Here is a 19,973-nt window from a genome sequence, read left to right on the forward strand (position 1 = left end):
CTGCTCTGTTCCCCGCTCTGGCTCTGGTGAATTCTCTCACCCTCCCTTGCTTCTGACTGTACCCAGTGCATGTATAAACAAACAAACAAATAAACAAATAAATAAAAATACGTGCCTCTTAAAAAAATAAATAAATAAAAACATGTAAACCAACAATGCCCATACCAAATGAAGTTTTAGCTACAACACTATATATTATAACAAAAATGAGGTGAAGATCTAGTGAAATCAAAATCCCTCCTATTTCATGCATCACCACATCCCATTCTCTGTGTTTCAGGCCTAAGTAGGCTAATAGGCTAAGTAGGCCTATTTATTTGTCATTACATAATTCACATGAGCATTGTGCCTTGCCTATATTCAGTGCTCCAAAATGGTAAATGAATGAAGGTTATGGATAAAATTCAGAATCTAAGTGATTATAGTTTGTCTTAGGGTTAGCCCTAATCACCTATTGATTTACTGTTTTTAAAGTTAGGTCAATAATGTGTTTGATTGACTCATTCATATTTCCCATTGCATTCACCCAATCATTTTCAATATTCCATTTTTTTTTTTTGCCTGTCCCAGATATTGCATATCAAAATGAAGAAGGCCTGATTTCCAGCAGGATCATGTGGAGAAGTTGTGCATATACTGTAGTGATAATTAAAATTAAAAATTCCATAAAGAGCTATGCTCTTGATAAGAAACCTGTATTGCCTAAGGGGGTAAGGAATAAAACCTCATGGGGTAGATCAAACAGATTCTAAAGAGAATGAGAAGAGTTCTCCTAGAAACAAGGAGTGGGGTGGTCAGCAGTGATTGATGAATCATTCTCCGATCTTTAAGCAGGAAGGTGAGTTGCTCAGACTTGTAGCTTAGAAAGATCACCAAGGCCACACTGCAGAAGATAGCTTGGTCAAGTGGGACAGGGGAAAGGGAGGTAGAGAGTCGAGTTAGGGAGTTAGGAGGCCCTGAGTTAACAGATGACAGTATGGATGGAGAGGACAGGATGGAACTGAAGGAGAGAAAGACAGGACTTGGGGATGAGTAAGTAACTTCTTGGTGAGGAGTAAAGAAGGCTTGTAGTACTATTTCCAAGTTTTTTAATTGGGTGACATGTAGGACCAGTATTAAAGAGTGTAAATAATACATGAGAAAAGATCTCTCTTTCTCTGCTCCCCCGCTCCTATATCTTTTTGAGTCAGAGGGGAGGGAATGGTTTGGTTTGCTTATACTCTTTCTAAGGGGATTTGGAGAACTCTTAAAGAAAAACATCCCTGTAATGACAATTTAAACAGATGAAGAAATGAGGGGGAAAACACAGTAAAGATTAAAATGGCCATAACCTTGAAGGCTACTCTAGCCCTCAGCCCCTGACCTAAGTAAGCACTTTACATGCATGTAGCTTCATGAAGCTCAGCAGAGAAGTCTGGGCTGACAATTGAAGAGACTGGAGTGGATGAGATGAGCTAAGGGAGAATTTTGAGAAGAGGAAAGAAGGAAGCCCAAGGAACAATATTTAAGGTTATTTGCAGAAAAAAAGGGCAAAAAGGAATAATCAGAAAAGAGAGAAGTGAAGCAGGAAAGAATGCCAGGGGTCATGGTAGAGTAGAGATTTGAGAAGGCAGTAGTCAGCATACAAAGTGCCACCCAGAGTTCAAGGTAAAAGACGAAGTGCTAAGGAATCTGTTAGGAACACTGCAGGGTCCAGAGCAAGTTCTGGACAGGCAAGTGGGGGTGGATTTCTATTTTAATAGGTGAAGAGTGAATAGGAGGCTCTGAAGTGGGTAAAGTGACATTGCAGGACTTTTTCAAGGGAACCAAGGAAGGAAGAGAGGTGGAAACCTTTGAGGGCATTGCAGAACCAAAGGTAAGTTCTATTAAGATGGGAAAGACCAACACCTGCCAAGGACAAGTTAAAATCTTTGTGCAGGTGTATTTTTGTCATAGATATAGCTAAGCTAGCAGCTCTGCTTCCCACTATTTAAGAATTTTGCATGCCAAGTGTTCTTTTAGACACTGTAAGTTTCATTATAAAGGAATTTTTTCTTGAAGGACCCTTGAGCTAGTACTATATTTATATGTCACCGAACTTTTTTCAGCACAAATGTACAGGAACTGCGAATCACATTCTATTTCCCCCTTTCAGGTTAGAAAATGAAGATTTCCTCAGAGGAAATAAGTAAAGAGCTGGGTCAGTCTACTACTCAGTATTATCTAGGAGGCTCTGGGAAATGGAGGGGGGTGGGGGCGGAAAATCATTGTTTAAAGAAGAATCAGAAATAATGATTCATTGAGGTAACTGCCATCAGCTAATTCCACTTTTAAAATACTTCTTACACTATAAATACACCTGCCCAGGCTCTGGAATTCTCCCAAAGGTAAACTATTATACCCAGCATCCCCACAAAACACTGGACAAGCTAGTTGATCTATAAGACAACTTTTCATTTGGTTTTCAAATATCCTTATTTCCCATTTAGATTTCAGAGAGGATAGGAAGTTTTTGACTTGCTTCATTCTCCAAGGTGGTATCTCCCAAGGTAAGTACTCATTTCCTAGAAGTTCTATCTTCCCCTCAAAGAAGTACCAAGAGATTCTAAGCACTGCGCTCCTGTTATTTGCTTAGAGGAAAGAATAGCCCACCTGAGACTGCTCCCTTGGACTTAGCCACTCAGCGGTGCAGATGAGCAAGCCTGGCTCTCAAGACCCAAGGATCTGCTTCTGAATCTGAGCTTTGCCATTTACTAGCTCTGTGATGGTGGCAGCTTCTATAATCCATCTGTGTCTTCATTTTCTTACATGTGTTAAGAAAATAATATTACCTACTTCACCAAATTATGAGGATTAATACATTTAGGAGGTACAAGCATAGATTAAGCTTTCAAAAATTTTCATTCTCTTACCGCAATAAAACCTTTCATACCTCCTGTGGCTTCTACATTCCTTCCTAACCTCATCCTCATTCACCTTCTCTGACCTCCTAATGTACCAGAAATTTACACTCACGGCTCTATTGCTCCTTAATATATACTCGTGACTTATTATGTGTATATTTGGTGTACTCCATGTTGAGGGCATAACCCAGCATATCTCTTTCTTATTACACCCATGGTTCTTAGCAGAATACTGAGCACATAAACAATACACCAGTCATCAAAGACTTAGAATCCAGTATTACTTACAGAACTCCTAATCCCACTGATTAAACAATGAGAAACTGAAACTAAAAGAGTGGCTTGCCTGAGAATGCATCAATTTTGTGCTTAGCTGGAGGGTAAATTAGGTGTCTTGCCTGGAAGCGCATGGAGCTTTACGCCTTGCGTGCGCTGTTCCACGGGGAGGTACACGAAAGCAGAAGTACACAAAGGGCCTCCACATGCTAGGAAACATTTGTACTCCCCATGTCAAAACACTTAACATGAAATAGTGCAGATATACTTATCTGCAGACTGATCCAAACACAGAAGAGGGTCTTTGGAGGCATGACACCCCACAGATCACCGGACATTTCTCTGCTGCCATCTAGTGGGCATAGGCTTGCTATGCTGGGAGTTACTTTCACTTGAGAAACAATTTTATTCAATAAACATTTGATCAACACCTACAATGTAAAAACCAATAAAATAAATAAAAGCACACTGTAGTAATAAAGAGATCCAACACATGATTTAATTAAAGCAGTCCTAAGAGCAGCGCTACAGAAGAACACCAAAGAGAGAATATTGTTTTCACCTGGAACTGAAGGAGCAGGCAAGTAAAACATGTTCAGGAAGTGTCTAGGTTTTCTACCTGGGTACAAAAAGTGATGAAATTACCAAAGCTATAGAGTAGAGAGGAAGGGATAAGAAGAATAGAGAGAAGAGTACGGTTCTGAGTTATCAGCTGATTTCAAAAACGCCTGACCGCATGATTTTGAATTTTGTCTAGAAACTGGTCCTCTATGCATATAAGATCAATTAGGAAACCTCTCAACTTGCATAGATGAGAAAACATTGACTTCCTTTAAGATTCAATCTGATTATACAGTTCCAGTGAGTAAACAGCTTTACCCAGACTTCAATGAACTGCTCTCTTCATTTTATAATTTCCCATGCAAAGGTCAACTTAAGAAGCAAAAGCTACGCCCTTCATCTACCTAAAACCCTAAACCAGTATCTCTCTGTAATTACCCTGAACAGTCAATAATTTTTCTGTTTTATTTACTGAATATGTATCCTAGGTAATATCAATATAAAAATAAAAGAGAAAATACAATCACTGTCTGCATATCACCATCCAACTTAAGAATAACATTACAAGATACCAATTTCTTCTTCTAAAGAGAAGGCGTATGTTGACTTCTTCAATTGTCCTCTGCTACCTTGACCTCTTGGGTCAGATTCTTCAGTCAGTGAACATGTTTAAAATTCATAAGGAATATGAAGAGAACTTCCAAACTGGTTATTCTGAACATCAGATCTCATATTCTTACCAGCCACTTTCTCTCCCTCCCCCAACCACAAGAGCACTGAAACAATGTATGCAAGCAAGCCAGTTTCTAAAAGAACCATTAGAAAAAAAAAAAAAAGGACTAAGAGTAGAAAAACTATCTAAGATAGCAAAGCTGTGGCAAAGAAGTTTTACCTGCTGCTTCTGCTATCGTAGGCCCAGTACATGCTGACTTTCGACCCGCACTCCACTCAGCCCCCAGACACACCGGCTCTAGTAAGCTATGGCAGAGGCTTGACTCACTTCCCCAGAACACAAAGCTCAACTTCCTGTGCCTCAGATTTCCATAAAAACCAGGAACGGCAAGGAACTCCACTGTAAGACCAAATCATTCCAGGTGAGAGCAGGTCAAACTATCTCAGGCACACCTTGTTACATACACGCAGCAGCTTTCCCAGAAGCCCAATTTTCAACAAACAGGTGGCCACTCCTTTGGTTGTTCTGCCTTAGTAAATACCAGAGCTCGTTTTATGAGACTGGTACAAGCAACCTTCTTTTTCTCACATGGGAAAATCAACTGGTAGAAAGGAGAGGGGGGTGAGGGCATAAAATCTTGGTCCCGCCCACATGTCACCAATACTCCGTTCTGAAAAAAGAACCACTTTATCAGAAGGAGATTAACTGTAAAAACATGGTTGATATGGGCCCTGAGTAGCAGGTGTGAGGTGATGATGGCTTGATTCTGAAGTGGTTGGGGAGTTAGTGCAGAACTACCAGAGGCCCTGCTGCATTGGGGAGTGGATTCCTGTTCTTTCTTTGGGCTGTATGTGTCCCGAAGAGAAGGAGGAAACTTTTAAGCTCTTATTCCACAGCTGTTAAGTGGTAGGTTGAAGAATTGTGTGACAAATGCCCTTGTCGCTGAAAATGAAGTGGATTTGTGTCACAACAACCATGTTTAGCAATGGAAATATAGGAGAAAGGTAATAGACTTTTTAATTTAAGGCTCTTAAATCTTATTGTAGTAATTGAGCAGGCTTCACCCAGATCTTCCTTCCCAGAACTGTTTAGTGTTATTTTTAAACAGCTTTATTGAAATCTAATTCACATAGCCACTTAAGTATATCATTCAATGGTTTCTAGCACATTCACAGATTTACGCAATCACCATAATCAATTTTAAAACATTTTCATCATCCCCAAAAGAAACCTCATATGCATTAGCTGTCGCTTTCCACTTTATGTTTTTAAATATACATCAACAACACTGCATCAAATCTAAAACACCATCAACTGCAAGATGCTGCCACTTCATTTACCACTAAGAAAGAAAAAGCTGTGTCATTCAGGCATGCCTATTTATCACCTTCTTATCACTTAAGTTATTGAAAGGGATCTTTTAGGCTTTTAAAGGTATATTTAGTACCAACAATGCACATAACTCAGTGGGAGTAACAACATGAACCCCTGTGACCAAATTCACACATGCATGGGAATGATAACTAGTCATGTAAGACACCCTGATGTCAGAGACACTATAATAAAATATGAACAGTGCTCACCTTGGAATCACAATGTTTGATGCCATAATGTCTGTAGTATGCTTGGTTACAAAACAAGAGAAACTGACCTCCTGACTTAGGCAGGAAAGGAATCATATAAACCTAAGCTATATGAGGTAGTAAGCTAATATAACTAATCATATATGCAACCCAGAGACTTCCAGAATGGCCATATAGTGGAGAAGATATCTACTGCTACATACATTGCTCAATAGTCATAGGAAGAGAAGGAACTATTCATATAACAGAGAAAAACCTTGTAAGTTTAGCATCGCTGCTGTCTTTTAGATAGGGAAAGAAAATTCTTGGTTATGAACAAAAATTGAGAGAGACTAAAGGAATTTGTGGAATTTCCTTCCTAGAGCACCTTTTTGGGTTGAGTTGCCTGTCCTTAGCTTAGAGACCGAGATTAGTCAAATGAGCTTTAAAACCATGACTCAGAGTTTAATTACTAGGTTTAAATTTCTCACATTCCAAAGATGATGCTAATTAATTTGCTGACAACTTCAAATTAGCAAGAATAACTACTTAGTTTATACACCCCCAGGATTTAAGAAGGTTGATATGTATGGTGTATATGACTCAGCCAGTTACTGGTTATATCCCGACCAACCAAAGCAAACTGCAGGCGGGTTATTTGGGAAAGACAATTTTAACTTACTGTGGAGAAAAAGCATTTTATGTTTCTATAAAGGAAAGGAAGGGCACCCATAAAAAATGTAAAATTCATTGGGGTTGGGGTTGGGGAGAGGGAAAAAGCGAGAGGAGAAACAGAGCAGGAGGATCAAAGGCAGACACTATCAGACTCTAATATTAGCCAAGGGAATTGTTTACATTTTGTTGCTAAGGAAAACTTGGAGCTTTGGAAAATGAACCCAACCACTACACCATTGTGACAGCTGCAGCTTGGCCCTGCAATCCCTGCAGAGCTGTCTGCCAACTGCCTGCCACTTGCCATTTCTATCCTGCTGTCTGCCAGTCAAATCAATCCCTCTACAATCAGATGGCCCTGCTGGTTTCTGTGGGCCTAGGGAGGGATGTGAAGGCTGGGTGGCAGTGATGAGAGTGGACACGGCTGCATTCTAGGCTGTAGATGAAGAGGGACTGGCCCCTGAATCAAAATTTTTCATCTTAAACCCGAAAGAAGAAATGGTTTGTGAATTCAATGAGAAGGAAAAAGAAGCTTGGGTGATGGTCCTCCACTCTGCCTCTGACTCAAGGTTTGATATTAAGCAACTGACTCCATGTTTGGGGGGCCTAAGCATTTCCATTTGTGAAAGAGGGGGCATAACTCCTATTCCTTCCCATCAAATAAGAGGACACTCAAGCACAACTGAGCTTTTCAGGAAAAAAAAAAAAAGGAAGTTTGTAAATCCAAGATGATGCCCTTCTTTAAAGTACTAAGTTATTTCCACAGTCTTGGCCAGACCATATGTAGCAAAACATTAATTACCAAGAATCCTGCAAACTTCAATCTGATTACTGTGCTCTTCAACTCTTCAATGATTATGAACACCCATCTTCACAGACTCATAAGACTGTTGTCCCTAGATATTTTTTCACTAAATTTCCCTGCTACCCCCTCACCAGCGAGTTATAATGATAATACTTTATTACAATCTAAATAGCATTTCATGTTTATTATTCGCTACTATAAGGTATCCTTTTGTATTTAGGGCTGTTCACTTAATGTATCTGTAGTTAACAAGCTGAGTGAAGAACTGGCTGGCCCCTTGGTATGTACCACTTATCCCCTCTTAGAACAGAACACCCACAGAGGCAGGGCCAGCTGTGCAGGCTCCACTCCCCCTGCTGCAAATGGAGTCTTACTGAGAGGTGATCCTGGCCAGTTTTAAAGTCCCATTTATCCCAATGCTCACTAATTGTTCCAAATTGGACCTGTGAACAGGGGCTTCAAGCCTCCATCATGGTTTACCAGCAGGAGATAAAAAGCTTCCACAATGAGCTGATTACAGAGAAAGCTGCAGCTTCAAGAGAAGAATTAGCACCCAGCATTGATCTTTCAGAAGGAAAATTTAGCTGTTTTCAAAACATGTGATTTTTTTTTTCTTACAGCTTATATTTGTCTAGCACGAGAAACTAAATGGTGTTAATTCTGTAAGGCTTAAATGATATGTTTTATTTGATCAAGTCATTCTCCAGCTGAAAATACTTCAGCAGTATTCCAGGGCTTTGAGAACAGAAGTTCAAATGTCTTAGCATAGCACAGACAAATATCTACATGATTTGGTTCCTGCCTACCTCTCTAGCTCCACAATTTCCAAAGTATACCCAGTGGAATACCAGTCTTGCGTTTCTGTGAAAAAAAAAAAAAAAACAAAACAAAACTATTCGATGGACACAGAAATTTGGAAAATGCTGCAAATTCTGACCATCCTCAAGCCCCACTTTCCACCCCCAACCTCTGGAGAGAAATGAACCAAAAAGGCTTTCGAGTAATCTGTTTAACCCTTTGTTTCACAAATTCATTTGATCACAGAAGGCTTATTTCCCTTCATTTAAATCTGTTGCATACAAGACCCTTTCAGAAATTGCTACACTGCCCTTATGTTCTCCCTGTTTCTTCAACTCTTGTGTTCCCACTAAAAATGCCATCCTTCTGTTTATTAATACTTAGAGTTAACCTCTAGTTACCTTTCATAATTAAACTCCAGTCACCTCCTCTGGTCCACCTTCTCTGTCACCTTACTCAGCCTCATTTAAATGTACAGATTCCTCTCCTCTGTGCCCCCTAGTAAGGTATATGTATATTTATTATAGCAGTGCTGTAATATTTCATTTGCTGGTTTACCCTTCCACAATCGATAAATTTAAGCTCCTCAAGGGTGGGAAAGATGTTTTTCTTTGACCTTTATGCTTAATACCTTTGTGCCTGACACGTGGCTATCTCAATAAGTGATTACTCTATGTTCCCATTAGAGCAGAATCTTATAAAGATACAATACTATTCTTGCAAAATCTTACCTTTCAAGACCCACTCCTGATTCATTTACCTAACTGTTCCTAAACATGTGCCTATCTTCAGTACAGCTGATCTCTTCTGTCATTACCAACTAAATAATAGTTTGGGGTTTCCGTTCTGCATTTATAAATTCTATTACATGTTGGTCTGCATCTAGGAAGTATCTTAGAACCTACACCTGTTAACTCTTTTTTTTTTTATAATTTTTTTTTTTAAGGTTTGTTTATTTATTTATACAAGCACTGGGTACAGTCAGAAGCGCGGGAGGGTGAGAGAATTCACCAGAGCCAGAGCAAGAAGCAGAACAGGCAGACTGAAGTACACTGCTGAGGGGAGCAGCGGGCGGCAGGAGAGGTCTGCGCGCCATGTGGGACCTTCCTCGGTGGCCGGGGAGCAGCCGGGGATTGAACCGGCGCTGTAGATGCCGCGGGCAGCTTTGCAACCCAGCGCTCAACCGCTGCGCTGTGTAGGGAGGCCCTACACCTGTTAACTCTTTCTCATTTGATTCATTTCCTTTATTGCTTCTGTTTCTATGTGAGTCATCATCACTTGACACTTTTTCTGGCCATGGGCAAAGTACCCTTTTCATGAACTGGGAAGCCCTTTAAGAATTCGGGTTCCCACGTGGCGCGCAGACCTCTCCTGCAGCGCCCGCTGCTCCCCTCAGCAGCGTGTTTCCTTGGTCTGTCTGTTCTGTTCCCTGCTCTGGCTCTGGTGAATTCTCTCACCCTCCCGCGCTTCTGACTATACCCAGTGCTTGTATAAATGAATAAATAAATCTTTAAAAAAAAAAAAAAAAAAGAAAGAGGGCCTCCCCGGTGGCGCAGTGGTTGAGCGCTGGGTTGCGAAGCTGCCCGCAGCCTCTGCGGCGCCGGTTCGATCCCCGGCTGCTCCCCGGCCACTGGAGGAGGGTCCCACATGGCGCGCAGACCTCTCCTGCCGCCCGCTGCTCTCCTCAGCAGTGTACTTCGGTCCTTCTGCCTGCTCTGCTCCCTGCTCTGGCTCTGGTGAATTCTCTCACCCTCCCGCGCTTCTGACTGTACCCAGTGCTTGTATAAACAAAAAAATGAACAAAACAAATAAATAAAATAAAATAAAAAACATGCCTCTAAAAAAAAAAAAAGAGAATTGCAGCTCTATATAATTCTTTTTTTTTTTTTAATAGAGGCATGCTTTATTTATTTGTTTGCTGGTTTGTTTGTTTGTTTTGTTTATACATACACTGGGTACAGTCAGAAGCGTGGGAAGGTGAGAGAATTCACCAGAGCCAGAGAGGGGAGCAGAGTAGGCAGAAGGACCGAAGTACACTGCTGAGGGGAGCAGCAGGCGGCAGGAGAGGTCTGCGCGCCATGTGGGACCCTCCTCCGGTGGCAGGGGAGCAGCCGGGGATCGAACCGGCGCCGCAGAGGCCGCGGGCAGCTTCGCAACCCAGCGCTCAACCGCTGCGCCACCGGGGAGGCCCTATATAATTCTTGATTACAGCTCCCAGCCTGCTCAGGTTGACAACCATGCTTTCTAGAACCACACATGGCACTAAAATCTGAGCCTCCAGCCTAACTGGTTTTATGTTAATCCTGGGCCACTCAAAACACTTTGGCTTTTGGGGTCTCTTCATTTTTGTCACCTGGAAATTCCCTTTCATTGTTGTGAACTCAATTATATTTTTCTATGTTTATAATGAGAAAGAGATCTTTGTAATGCCACCTACCACACTTCTGGAGTCATTCTAAACAGATTTTGAGCCCCATTCACTTTTCTCTATCTCCTCTACCACTACCTCAGTGCAAGCCTCTGCTCTCTCTCATGCAGTTTTCTTTTACAATGGTCTCCTCACTGGTCATCTCACATCCATTCTTGTCCGTTCTGCCCTTGTTCAAGTCACATGCAATACTGCAATCAAAGCTTAAAAGCCAGAATTATAAAAAATGTAAATCAGATCATAAAACTTTGTGCTTATAATCTTCTAGTGGCATTCGACCTACCTCTAAGTATATACCTAAGAGAAGAAAAACATTTGTCTACACAAAACTTACACATGAATGTTTATAGTAACATTATAAATAATAGCTAAAAGATGGAAATAACTAAAATATCTACCAATTTAAGAATGACAAACAAAATGAAATATATTCATACAATCTAAAAGCATCTGGCTATAAAAAGAATAAAGTACTAATATATGCTACAGTGTGATGAACATTTGAAACCTTGAAAACATTATGCTAAGTGAAAGAAACCAGTTACAACAGACCACATATTGATTCCACTTATATGAAATGTCCAGAATAGGTAACTCTTTTGAGAGAGAAAGTAGATCAGTGGTTACTTAGGCCTAGTGGTAATGGGGAGACAACAGCTAAAGGGAACAGAATTTCTTTTTAAGGTGATGAAATTATCTAAAAGTGATAGTCACACATATCTGCGAATATACTAAAAACTACTTAAATGGATAAATTATATGGCATATGAATGCTGTCTCTCTAAAACTATTGGGTTGTTGGAAAAATCATGACACATTTTTTGCTTGAAAAACACAGAAAAAATAACAGCATGACTTTTCCGACAACCGAATATTATAAAAAAAATCTTCCAGTGACTCATTATGGTTCTTAGAAAATATATCAAAAATCTTTATCATTGGTTGAAAGGCCCTGCATTGGAGAGCCCCACTTGTTCCTCAAGTCTCCTCTTAGTGCACCTAACTCTCTCCATGTCAGTCACAATGCTGTCTTTCTGTTTCTCCAAATGATTGTGCATTGCCCCACTTTAGTCTTTTCAAGTGAATTATTTTCTGCCTGGAACACTCATCCCCTTATCTTCACGTTGCTATTATTTCTCCTAGAGATATCAATTTGGCTATCAAACTCTTAGGATAACCTTCTGTGATTCCCAGGAGAAGGGGAGTCTTCTGGAAAGCATTGTCATAATTCACAACACATTTTCATAGTATATATATCACAAGTATAAGTACTTATTTAATGTTTGTCTTTCTTCTTAGCATATGTTTCCCAAGTTCTAGTTCACTGCTGTATCATCTGGGCTGATCACAGTACTTGGAAACAGCTGGTACTCAATAAACATTTTGAAAAGAATGAATGTTAACACATATCATTTGACTGAGCCAACAGCTCTTGATCTAATATGTCCCTATTTATCTGAGCCATCTCCCTGTTTATTTTATTATTTAATAAATCCTTTGTTCTAATGTTTAGCATCTCTGTAATGCGCTATCTCATGCATCCCTAAAATGCACTTTTCCTGATATTTACACACTCACAATTCATTACGATATTTACTTAATTCTTTTATTCTTATATTTGTTGTTTATGGAGAAAATCTCCTAGTTATAATATGTGGCATATAGCAGGTACTCAAAAAATATTTGTGGATTAAATAAAACTTCTAAAACAAATAAAAGTCTGTAGCAGGTGTCATCTTATTGATTGTAGGATAAAATTCCCAGAAGACAGTAACTATCTTTCTAGATTTCTTTAAATAATGATTCAAGCAACTAAGTATCTAATAACACAGTTTGGAAAAGAGTCTGAGTTATCCATCCTTTCAGGGATCATGATTTTAATGACAAGTTTAGAGGATTTTCTTAAAGTGGGCCTTTTTCAACTAATGAAAAGATTACTTTTGCATTTACTTTCTAGATAAAACCATTCTTATGTAAAGTATGTAAGCTTTAAATATTTAACATTGATTTATTAAAATTTTTTGGTTAAAAGCTAATTAAAAGATGACAACTGTTGGTTCTACAACCTCTTAGCTCCCAGAATTGGTTTTCTTCAATTATTTATGTAAAGAAATTATAAAAAGAAGGGAGGGAGGAAAGGAAGAAAAAGGAAAAAGAAAAATGCTATTTTTTAACTCAACATTTCCTTCCCATTTCTTCACAAAATGTATTTTTGGAGCAGTCTTCAAATAATAAGCAAATAAAATGTTTAACTTACTGTGTTTTATACAATTTCTTGCCTTATTACACAGCTATATACACAAACACAAAAACTTCTTCTTTTGAATATTCAAAATAAAATGAAATAAATAAATACAATTTGATAAGATTTCTTTTCTTTTTCAGTCTTAAAAGAAAGGATAATTGTGGCCTCAGTCTTTAAGAAGATCTGAAACTCCCAAATGGAGTGTATTCTATTTTTTACACTTCAAGGGAGAGAAAACGGTCCATTCTCCTTGGCCACATCTTCCAAGTTCTCTTAATTATGACAAACAAAAAGTCCTTAGAGTCAACCTTACATGAAATCTTGTTTATATCAATTCATGATTGCTCTCTCATAATTTCTCTCTAAAGAAACTGCAGAATAGCCAGTCACTTTCTTCTACCATTTCATCATACACTATTAATTTCCTTTTCTGGTATTCTCAAATTAATTAAAACTTTAAATTTAGCTCTATTTCTCCAAGTCTTTTATCAAATTATTGCTTTTCTTCACTGCCAGCTAAGCAGTCAGACTACCCAGAACAAGACAAAAGGGTCTTTTCTGCACTTCAGGTTCCCCACCACAACATGAGAAATATACCTCAGAATGGTCTCTAAGACAAACAGAAGAAAGATATGCCTCTATCCATAAAAGAAAAAGGATCTCTGTTAAATAATCACAAATAACTGAGATCTCCACCAAAAAATCTCTCAGAGGCAAAATATAAAACCCTATCTGTAACATAAAGATTATTTTCTTCAGTTCATCTGAAATTGGGGGGAGACTTCAGACCCACTCCTTTATTTCCTACCTCAGAGCAAAATACGACGAATGAAATGAGCACATATCATACCTCCTCCTCTCCCTGGCTTCCACCGAGGAGTCTGTTCCAGGAGTGGAGAGCACAGTGGCAGATGTAACCCCATTGGCAGTGCTAGGTGGAGGGCGATTGGTGATCACACAGAGCGGGGTGCTAGAAGAGACATTGTCTCCTGTTTTATCTGCTGTTGAGTCAGCCTGGGATTTGTACGGAGTCCTGAAATCAAAAAAAGACACAAGCAGAAAGAGAATAATCAAACAAGCTACACAACAAAGCACTGGCACAGAGACAGATGGCTTGAGATAAGTTTAACTGGATAATTTTCTTCCTTAGAATTTGTTAGCTGGCTTGTGTTTTGAATTCTGAGCTCTTAAATCTTAGAACAGGATGATCACACATTCAGTCTGACATCTTCTGCCTGAGGAGTTATTATTATGAGTTTTTTTAAAAACCTGATATTAAGCAAAAAACAAAACTAGCTGTGGCACAAGGCAAGATAGTGACATATGCAAGAGTTCTTTACGTGACTCCCAAGCACCACTCAGTCTCCACACATGCACACAGGGGCAGGCGCTCCACGCACGTGAAAAGGACACTAGAGCCACTTACGATATTAGTCTCCACCTGCCCCTTAATTCTTGGCAATGAGAGTCTTTGTGGTCCTCAACCTAGACTGGATGACCATCTTCTTGGATTATCCAGGATTAATTGCTAAAAACTATACCACCTAGCTCAGCAACTGCTCTCTTTCCATTTAAACAAATGCTCCATCGTCTAGATTCATAATTGCATAAATAAGAAACAGAAGGAAAAACTAACAGAATTCTATATGTAACCTTAACTACAGACTTTTCAACAGCAAGCTGTATAATTAAATTCATTTACATGAAAACAAGATCTTTGTTTCTTAACAAAGAGTTGAGAGCAACCATTGGCTCTCCACCCAAAAAGCTATCATTTGTGATGTCACAGCTTGTTGCTGGGGTAACAGAGATCCAAAATTGACACAGAGATGGGAAAAGCAATGAAAGTAATGACAGCTAAAATTCTGTTGTTTTCACCTACTCCCAATCATTACCAGAAATGTTTACAAAGAGCTTGCTTTCAAATAATATTATTAGAATAAGCTTGAAAGAAATAATCAGGTCATAAACATCTAAATATGGTACCTAGATGCAATAAAAAAAAAAAAAAGAACAGCTTTGAAGTGGTATCTAAAAAATTCAAACCACTTCTCCAGAAACAGTTTACTCTGAAAAAAAGGTGAAATTTTATATTTACTTTTTATTTTTAAAAATGAAGACAAATCATTCCTCAGACTTACAAAATATATGACAATAGGAAGTACTAATAAAATTAGCCAGACACTAAGCTATAAAAATTATATCTATCAATAATTTACCTAAAATTCTGTTCAGGTTAATAACATATTCTGGTCTCTCTGCAATTTCTTATGCTGTAGAAATGCCAAGGATTTTATTAAATTACTATTGTGCTTTTTACTATCATTTTGAAATGTGGTATGATTTTATAAGTAGATTGTTAGGAGTGGAAGAGAAAGGGCTTCAAATCAGGGATCAGAAGCTTTGGGTCATTTATAGTTCAGTCAACTTAACCTCTCTGATTTCTTCATTTGTAAAATGAGGATAATGTTATCTTAAAAAGCAGGGATATTGTGATGATTAAATAAAATAATATATGTAGAACACTAAGTACAGTGCCCAGAATAAAATATAAATGCAATGGAAACAAAATAATGAAATAAGCAAGAGCTTTGAAATGGACAAAACTAGATTCCAATTCTACCTTAGTTCCTTATGAGTTGGGTGACCTTGGCATATGATTAAATTTGGGGCCTGGCTCTTCATCTATAAATGGGAACAATTATTTCATACAATGAGGCTCTCTATGAGACTATAAATAATAAATGTATGCCTGGGATAGCTAGTTGCCTAAGTCATATTCATTTTACTTTTCTTCTTTAGCAACAGAACACAGGCATTATTGAGGGCAACAACATACCTAGTTAAATATCCAAAGTCTCCTGGCTACTAGAGGTAGCCAGTAAGATATAGGCAGAAGATTAGCGCTTTTGAGAAAATTCTCAATGCAATGCAAATACAAGAATGAAATAATTAAATTTTTGTATACTCCTCCTTTTTCTCCTTCTTCCTTCCTGGAATACAGCCATAATGGCTAGTACTCTAGCAGTTATTTTGGATCTAAGGCCTCCCATGGAATGGAAGCCACACACAAGGATTATGAAGTAGAAAGATGGAGCCTGGATCCTTTAATGACTTTGGGAAGCTGTGTGCCATCTTCACTGCTTTCTGGTCTTTCTTACGTGAAGAGAAAAAAGAAACCTTTATCATATTTAAGCCACTATTACTTAGACTTACTGTTATGTGTGAATAAACTAAATCCCAGTGTAATTTTTATACAGCACCTAACCCAATGTTTGGTGCATAATAGGGTTCAGCAAATAATACCTGTTATTAGTTTCCCTCAGTTCCAGCTCTTAATAGTTAATCATGACCTCTTATAGTTTTTTCATCTATAATAATACTTGCTATGTCTATCAACTGGATTATTATGAGGACCTAATAAATGTCTCCATGTAATCAATAATATACTGTATATAGTGATACAATATATTATTAATAATCTACTATAAGCCTGTCTTTCCTCATAAGTAACTGAATTATTATGAGGATCTAATAAATTTCTACATAATTATACAGTATTAGTATAAAGAATCCATCATAAGCCATCCCTCTTGGCCAAATAAATGATCATTTATTTTAGGTAAAGAAATCTAGTAAACCGACAAATATCAATCAAGCACTACTATCGCCGGTGTACTTGCAGCAACACTATTATCATTAACATTTTTCATTTTCTTTGGATCAGTTACAGAAATAAGATCAAAAAAGAAGTCCCTTTGTCCTACCCAAAAGCAAAAAGTTCTCTCGCCACACATGAAGGATTAAAAACCACAGTAACAACCACAGCTGCCATACCGCTGCACTTGCACTGGACACTCTGACCATGCTGCCCTTCAGTGGACTAGAAACCAGCAGGATACTGTCCCCAGGGACAGTTTACACATACGTTAATTTCTTCCTCCCCACAATGTTTCTCATTGTTGTGTTTTCTGAATGCTAGCAGGGTCTTTTGGAACAAGAGCTACCTGTCTTTCTGATTTGGGTTTATGTGCCACCTTCCAAAAGACTAATAGAAGAGATTTCTACAACTAGAAACTAGTTAACAGGATTTCTATAACTAGAAACTAGTTAACTAGAAAGTTAACATAAGTGAAAGATATATTTTAAATATGCAATTTATCATAACAGTATGGGCTTAAATTGTAATCACAACTGGTAAGGTGGTTCAGAGATGAAAGCAGTCATATTAAGTTGATACCTTATCAATAGGTACAAAGGAATATACATCCAATGACTATTCAAGAAATAATTATGGACTAGCTAATACAAGTAAAAGCAAAAGCATTTTAATGAAATTAGATATTTTCACAGGAATTCAGACTTGCTTCTACAGTGACAAAGTCTCTTTGGTTCAAATCTTCTATGTGTATCCAGAGGCAATAATTTCGGTGACTGTAACTCAGAATGGCTCCAAGAAGCCTTACCTGCCACGGTGCACAGGTGCAGTAGGGTTTGCACTGATTGGTGCAGGACAAGAGGAGGCAGGTTGCCACGGGCTGCCCCGAGAGGTAGATGAACCAATGGTAATGGGTGAGGTAGCAGGAGATGAATTGCGATTGGCTGAAATGTAGGGACTTGTGGGGTCACTACTTCTACCAAATGAAGCACTGCAAAACAGTACATGGTCACTTTCTTCAGGACATGCTGCTCACCCACCATTTCCCAGCACCACCTTCCCATGAAGATTGTGCACTTAAAAGGTATGTAGGCCAAAGAGAGGGTATGACAACTGGGAAGTGGAGTGATCAGCTCTGGTTGGAGCTGGGTCACTGGCAGCAAGCAGGCATCTGTCAATCATCCAAAAGAGTGAAGGAATGTGAAAGAGGAGAGATAAAAATGCAACAAGAGAAAGTAGAAAGAAGAGTAGAATATATGGAGAGAGGCCAAGAAAATAATAGGACATAGAATAATTTTATCAGAAAAATCATTCCCAACAAACCCAGAGGCAAAAAAATCATGCAATCCCAAACATCTACCTGATACAGAAGTAGCACTACTAAAGTTAAAGTGAGACCAAGAATTTTGGAGAGGTTCTAGAGTAGAGATTTAAAGTTAAAGAGTAGAATGAGTAAGGAAGCTCTGTTAAAAAAGATACTTTGAGAACTGCAGTTATTTCGCCTAAAGCAAAAATGTCTTTTGGAGGACTTAAAGTTTTATGTCTAGAAAGTAATGCTGATGAGCAATAGAAAACAATTTTGATTTAATTGAAAACAGGTAAAACCATGTCAATTGCAGGGAAAAAATGTGTTAAAGTAAAAAAAAAACAAAAACAACAAAACCACAACTTCTTGATTATGATAGTAATGAGACATTTGAGTGGATGATCAATATAAGCTCTGACATCTTCATCGGAAAAGAGGCATTTTACTGGGGCATATGAAGGAATTTCTGCCTAAAGAAATGACAAGAGATGAGCTAGAATATATGCTTAGGTTGGCATAGCCAAGAATGATAAACATCTACTCACACTTTTCATTTCTAAACAGTGATGGCATATGACTCTTTCCTTCTGAAAAGATCATAAGATTTTGTGAAATCAAAAAATGCCTTAGGGTTCTAGAATAGCAGCTTTGGAAATCCAAAGCATGATGCAAGTTGTTGATCTTTTCTCAAAAAGTGTCCACATAATTATGCATGCTTTCCATCCTAATGAGAGGCAGGTCCTTTCTCCTCTATTCACTATAATTATGCCAAACTAGATCTATCAAACCAAATACTACTCACTCAGCCTATTTACTGATGATGTGGATCAGGAAAATGAACACCCCACCCCACACCCTCCCCCCAAATAACAACATGCCTGAAAATTAAATGGCAGTTTTCTTTCTTTCCTAGACCTAGAACATTAACTTTAAAGAAAAGCTGTCCTGGTCTTGCATCCAATGATAAGGAATAATAATACACCTAATAGACTAAGGGTCTTAGCCTTGAAGACAAATAGATGAGAATCTCATTAAACCAACATAAGCAAGTTTGTATAATAAAGCTTCAGTGGAATCACTGAATTATATAGTCTCAAAGGTGAGTCCTTTCGGGCCTCCCCTGGTGGCGTAGCGTTTGAGAGCTGGGTTGCGAAGCTGCCTGCAGCCTCTGCAGTGCCGGTTCGATCCCCGACTGCCGGCGAGGGTTCCACATGGTGCGCAGACCTCTCCTGCTGCCCACTGCTCCCCTCAGCACTGTACCTTTGTCCTTCTGCCTGTTCTGTTCCCTGCTCTGGCTCTGGTGAATTCTCTCACCCTCCCGCGCTTCTGACTGTACCCAGTGCTTGTATAAATAAATAAATAAATCTTAAAAAAAAAAGGTGAGTCCTTTCTTACAGGATGTCTGCAGAACTGAAGGACACTGAAGGCAAAAGTAGCTATTTTATGTTACTCCTTCCCATGTTCTGACATTAACTAGTTGATAAGATTCTTCCTATCAAGTGGAAATAAGTTTTGATCCCAAACATATAGTCTATGGTCAAAGCCTATTTCTAGTGGAGTCATCAGTAATCTAAAAAACCTGATAAAAGCTATGAAATAAAAAGGCAGCTGGAGGGGTTAAGTAGAAGTGAAGAAAGAATTCAAAGTGAGCAATGAGAATCAATTCTTTCACATCAGCAGCAAAGATCAAATTAAAATACCAATTAAGCATATCTTGTATCTTAATGGCTCTGGCAAAGGTGCTTTGCTTGCTGGATGGTACATGGCAAAGAAAATAATTGCAGAAAACAAGATAAAGATGAGAAAAGGGAAAGAAAACCCATGTACCTTCTCTGCACCAAACTTGCGAGTTTCACATCTTGATGGATCTGAGGGCCATTAAAGTCATAAAAAAAAAAACAACTCAAATCCCTAAATTAGCAGGCTTCAATATGAAACTTCTTTAATACAATATAAAACTGTCCCCATATACCACCCCCTTCACCACCCTATAGGGCTCCTCCTTTCCTCCCTCAACCCCCACAAAGTAATTTGAGATAAGTACTCTAGTTTTAGGAAAAGGAGAGCTAGCTTGTCATGGGTGACACAAATTCAGTCCTACTCAGAG

At 38.7% G+C, this 19,973-nt stretch overlaps 1 protein-coding gene across 11 annotated transcripts in view; it reads right to left on the reverse strand.

Moving 5' to 3' along the window:
• The window catches only part of PPP1R12B (protein phosphatase 1 regulatory subunit 12B), a 181,290-nt gene that overhangs the window by 90,478 nt on the left and 70,839 nt on the right, over positions 1 to 19,973 (reverse strand). For 3 of the 11 annotated variants that reach the window (XM_037496649.2, XM_037496650.2, XM_054690475.1), the window contains 2 exons: positions 17,369 to 17,551; positions 13,753 to 13,935 (listed from right to left, as the gene is read on the reverse strand). In XM_037496649.2, the coding sequence (XP_037352546.1) occupies positions 13,753 to 13,935; positions 17,369 to 17,551 (366 nt within the window). Of the gene's footprint in view, positions 1 to 4,611; positions 4,861 to 8,237; positions 8,293 to 13,752; positions 13,936 to 14,328; positions 14,375 to 17,368; positions 17,552 to 19,693; positions 19,735 to 19,973 lie in introns of those variants that run through there. The other 8 variants (XM_037496652.2, XM_037496659.2, XM_037496655.2 and 5 more) reach the window with 7 other exon arrangements.

This window comes from Talpa occidentalis, unplaced genomic scaffold (genome assembly GCF_014898055.3).
Source record: "Talpa occidentalis isolate TD23 unplaced genomic scaffold, MPIMG_talOcc4v2.1 talOcc4.8, whole genome shotgun sequence".
In the NCBI taxonomy this organism is placed as follows: Eukaryota; Metazoa; Chordata; class Mammalia; order Eulipotyphla; family Talpidae; genus Talpa; species Talpa occidentalis.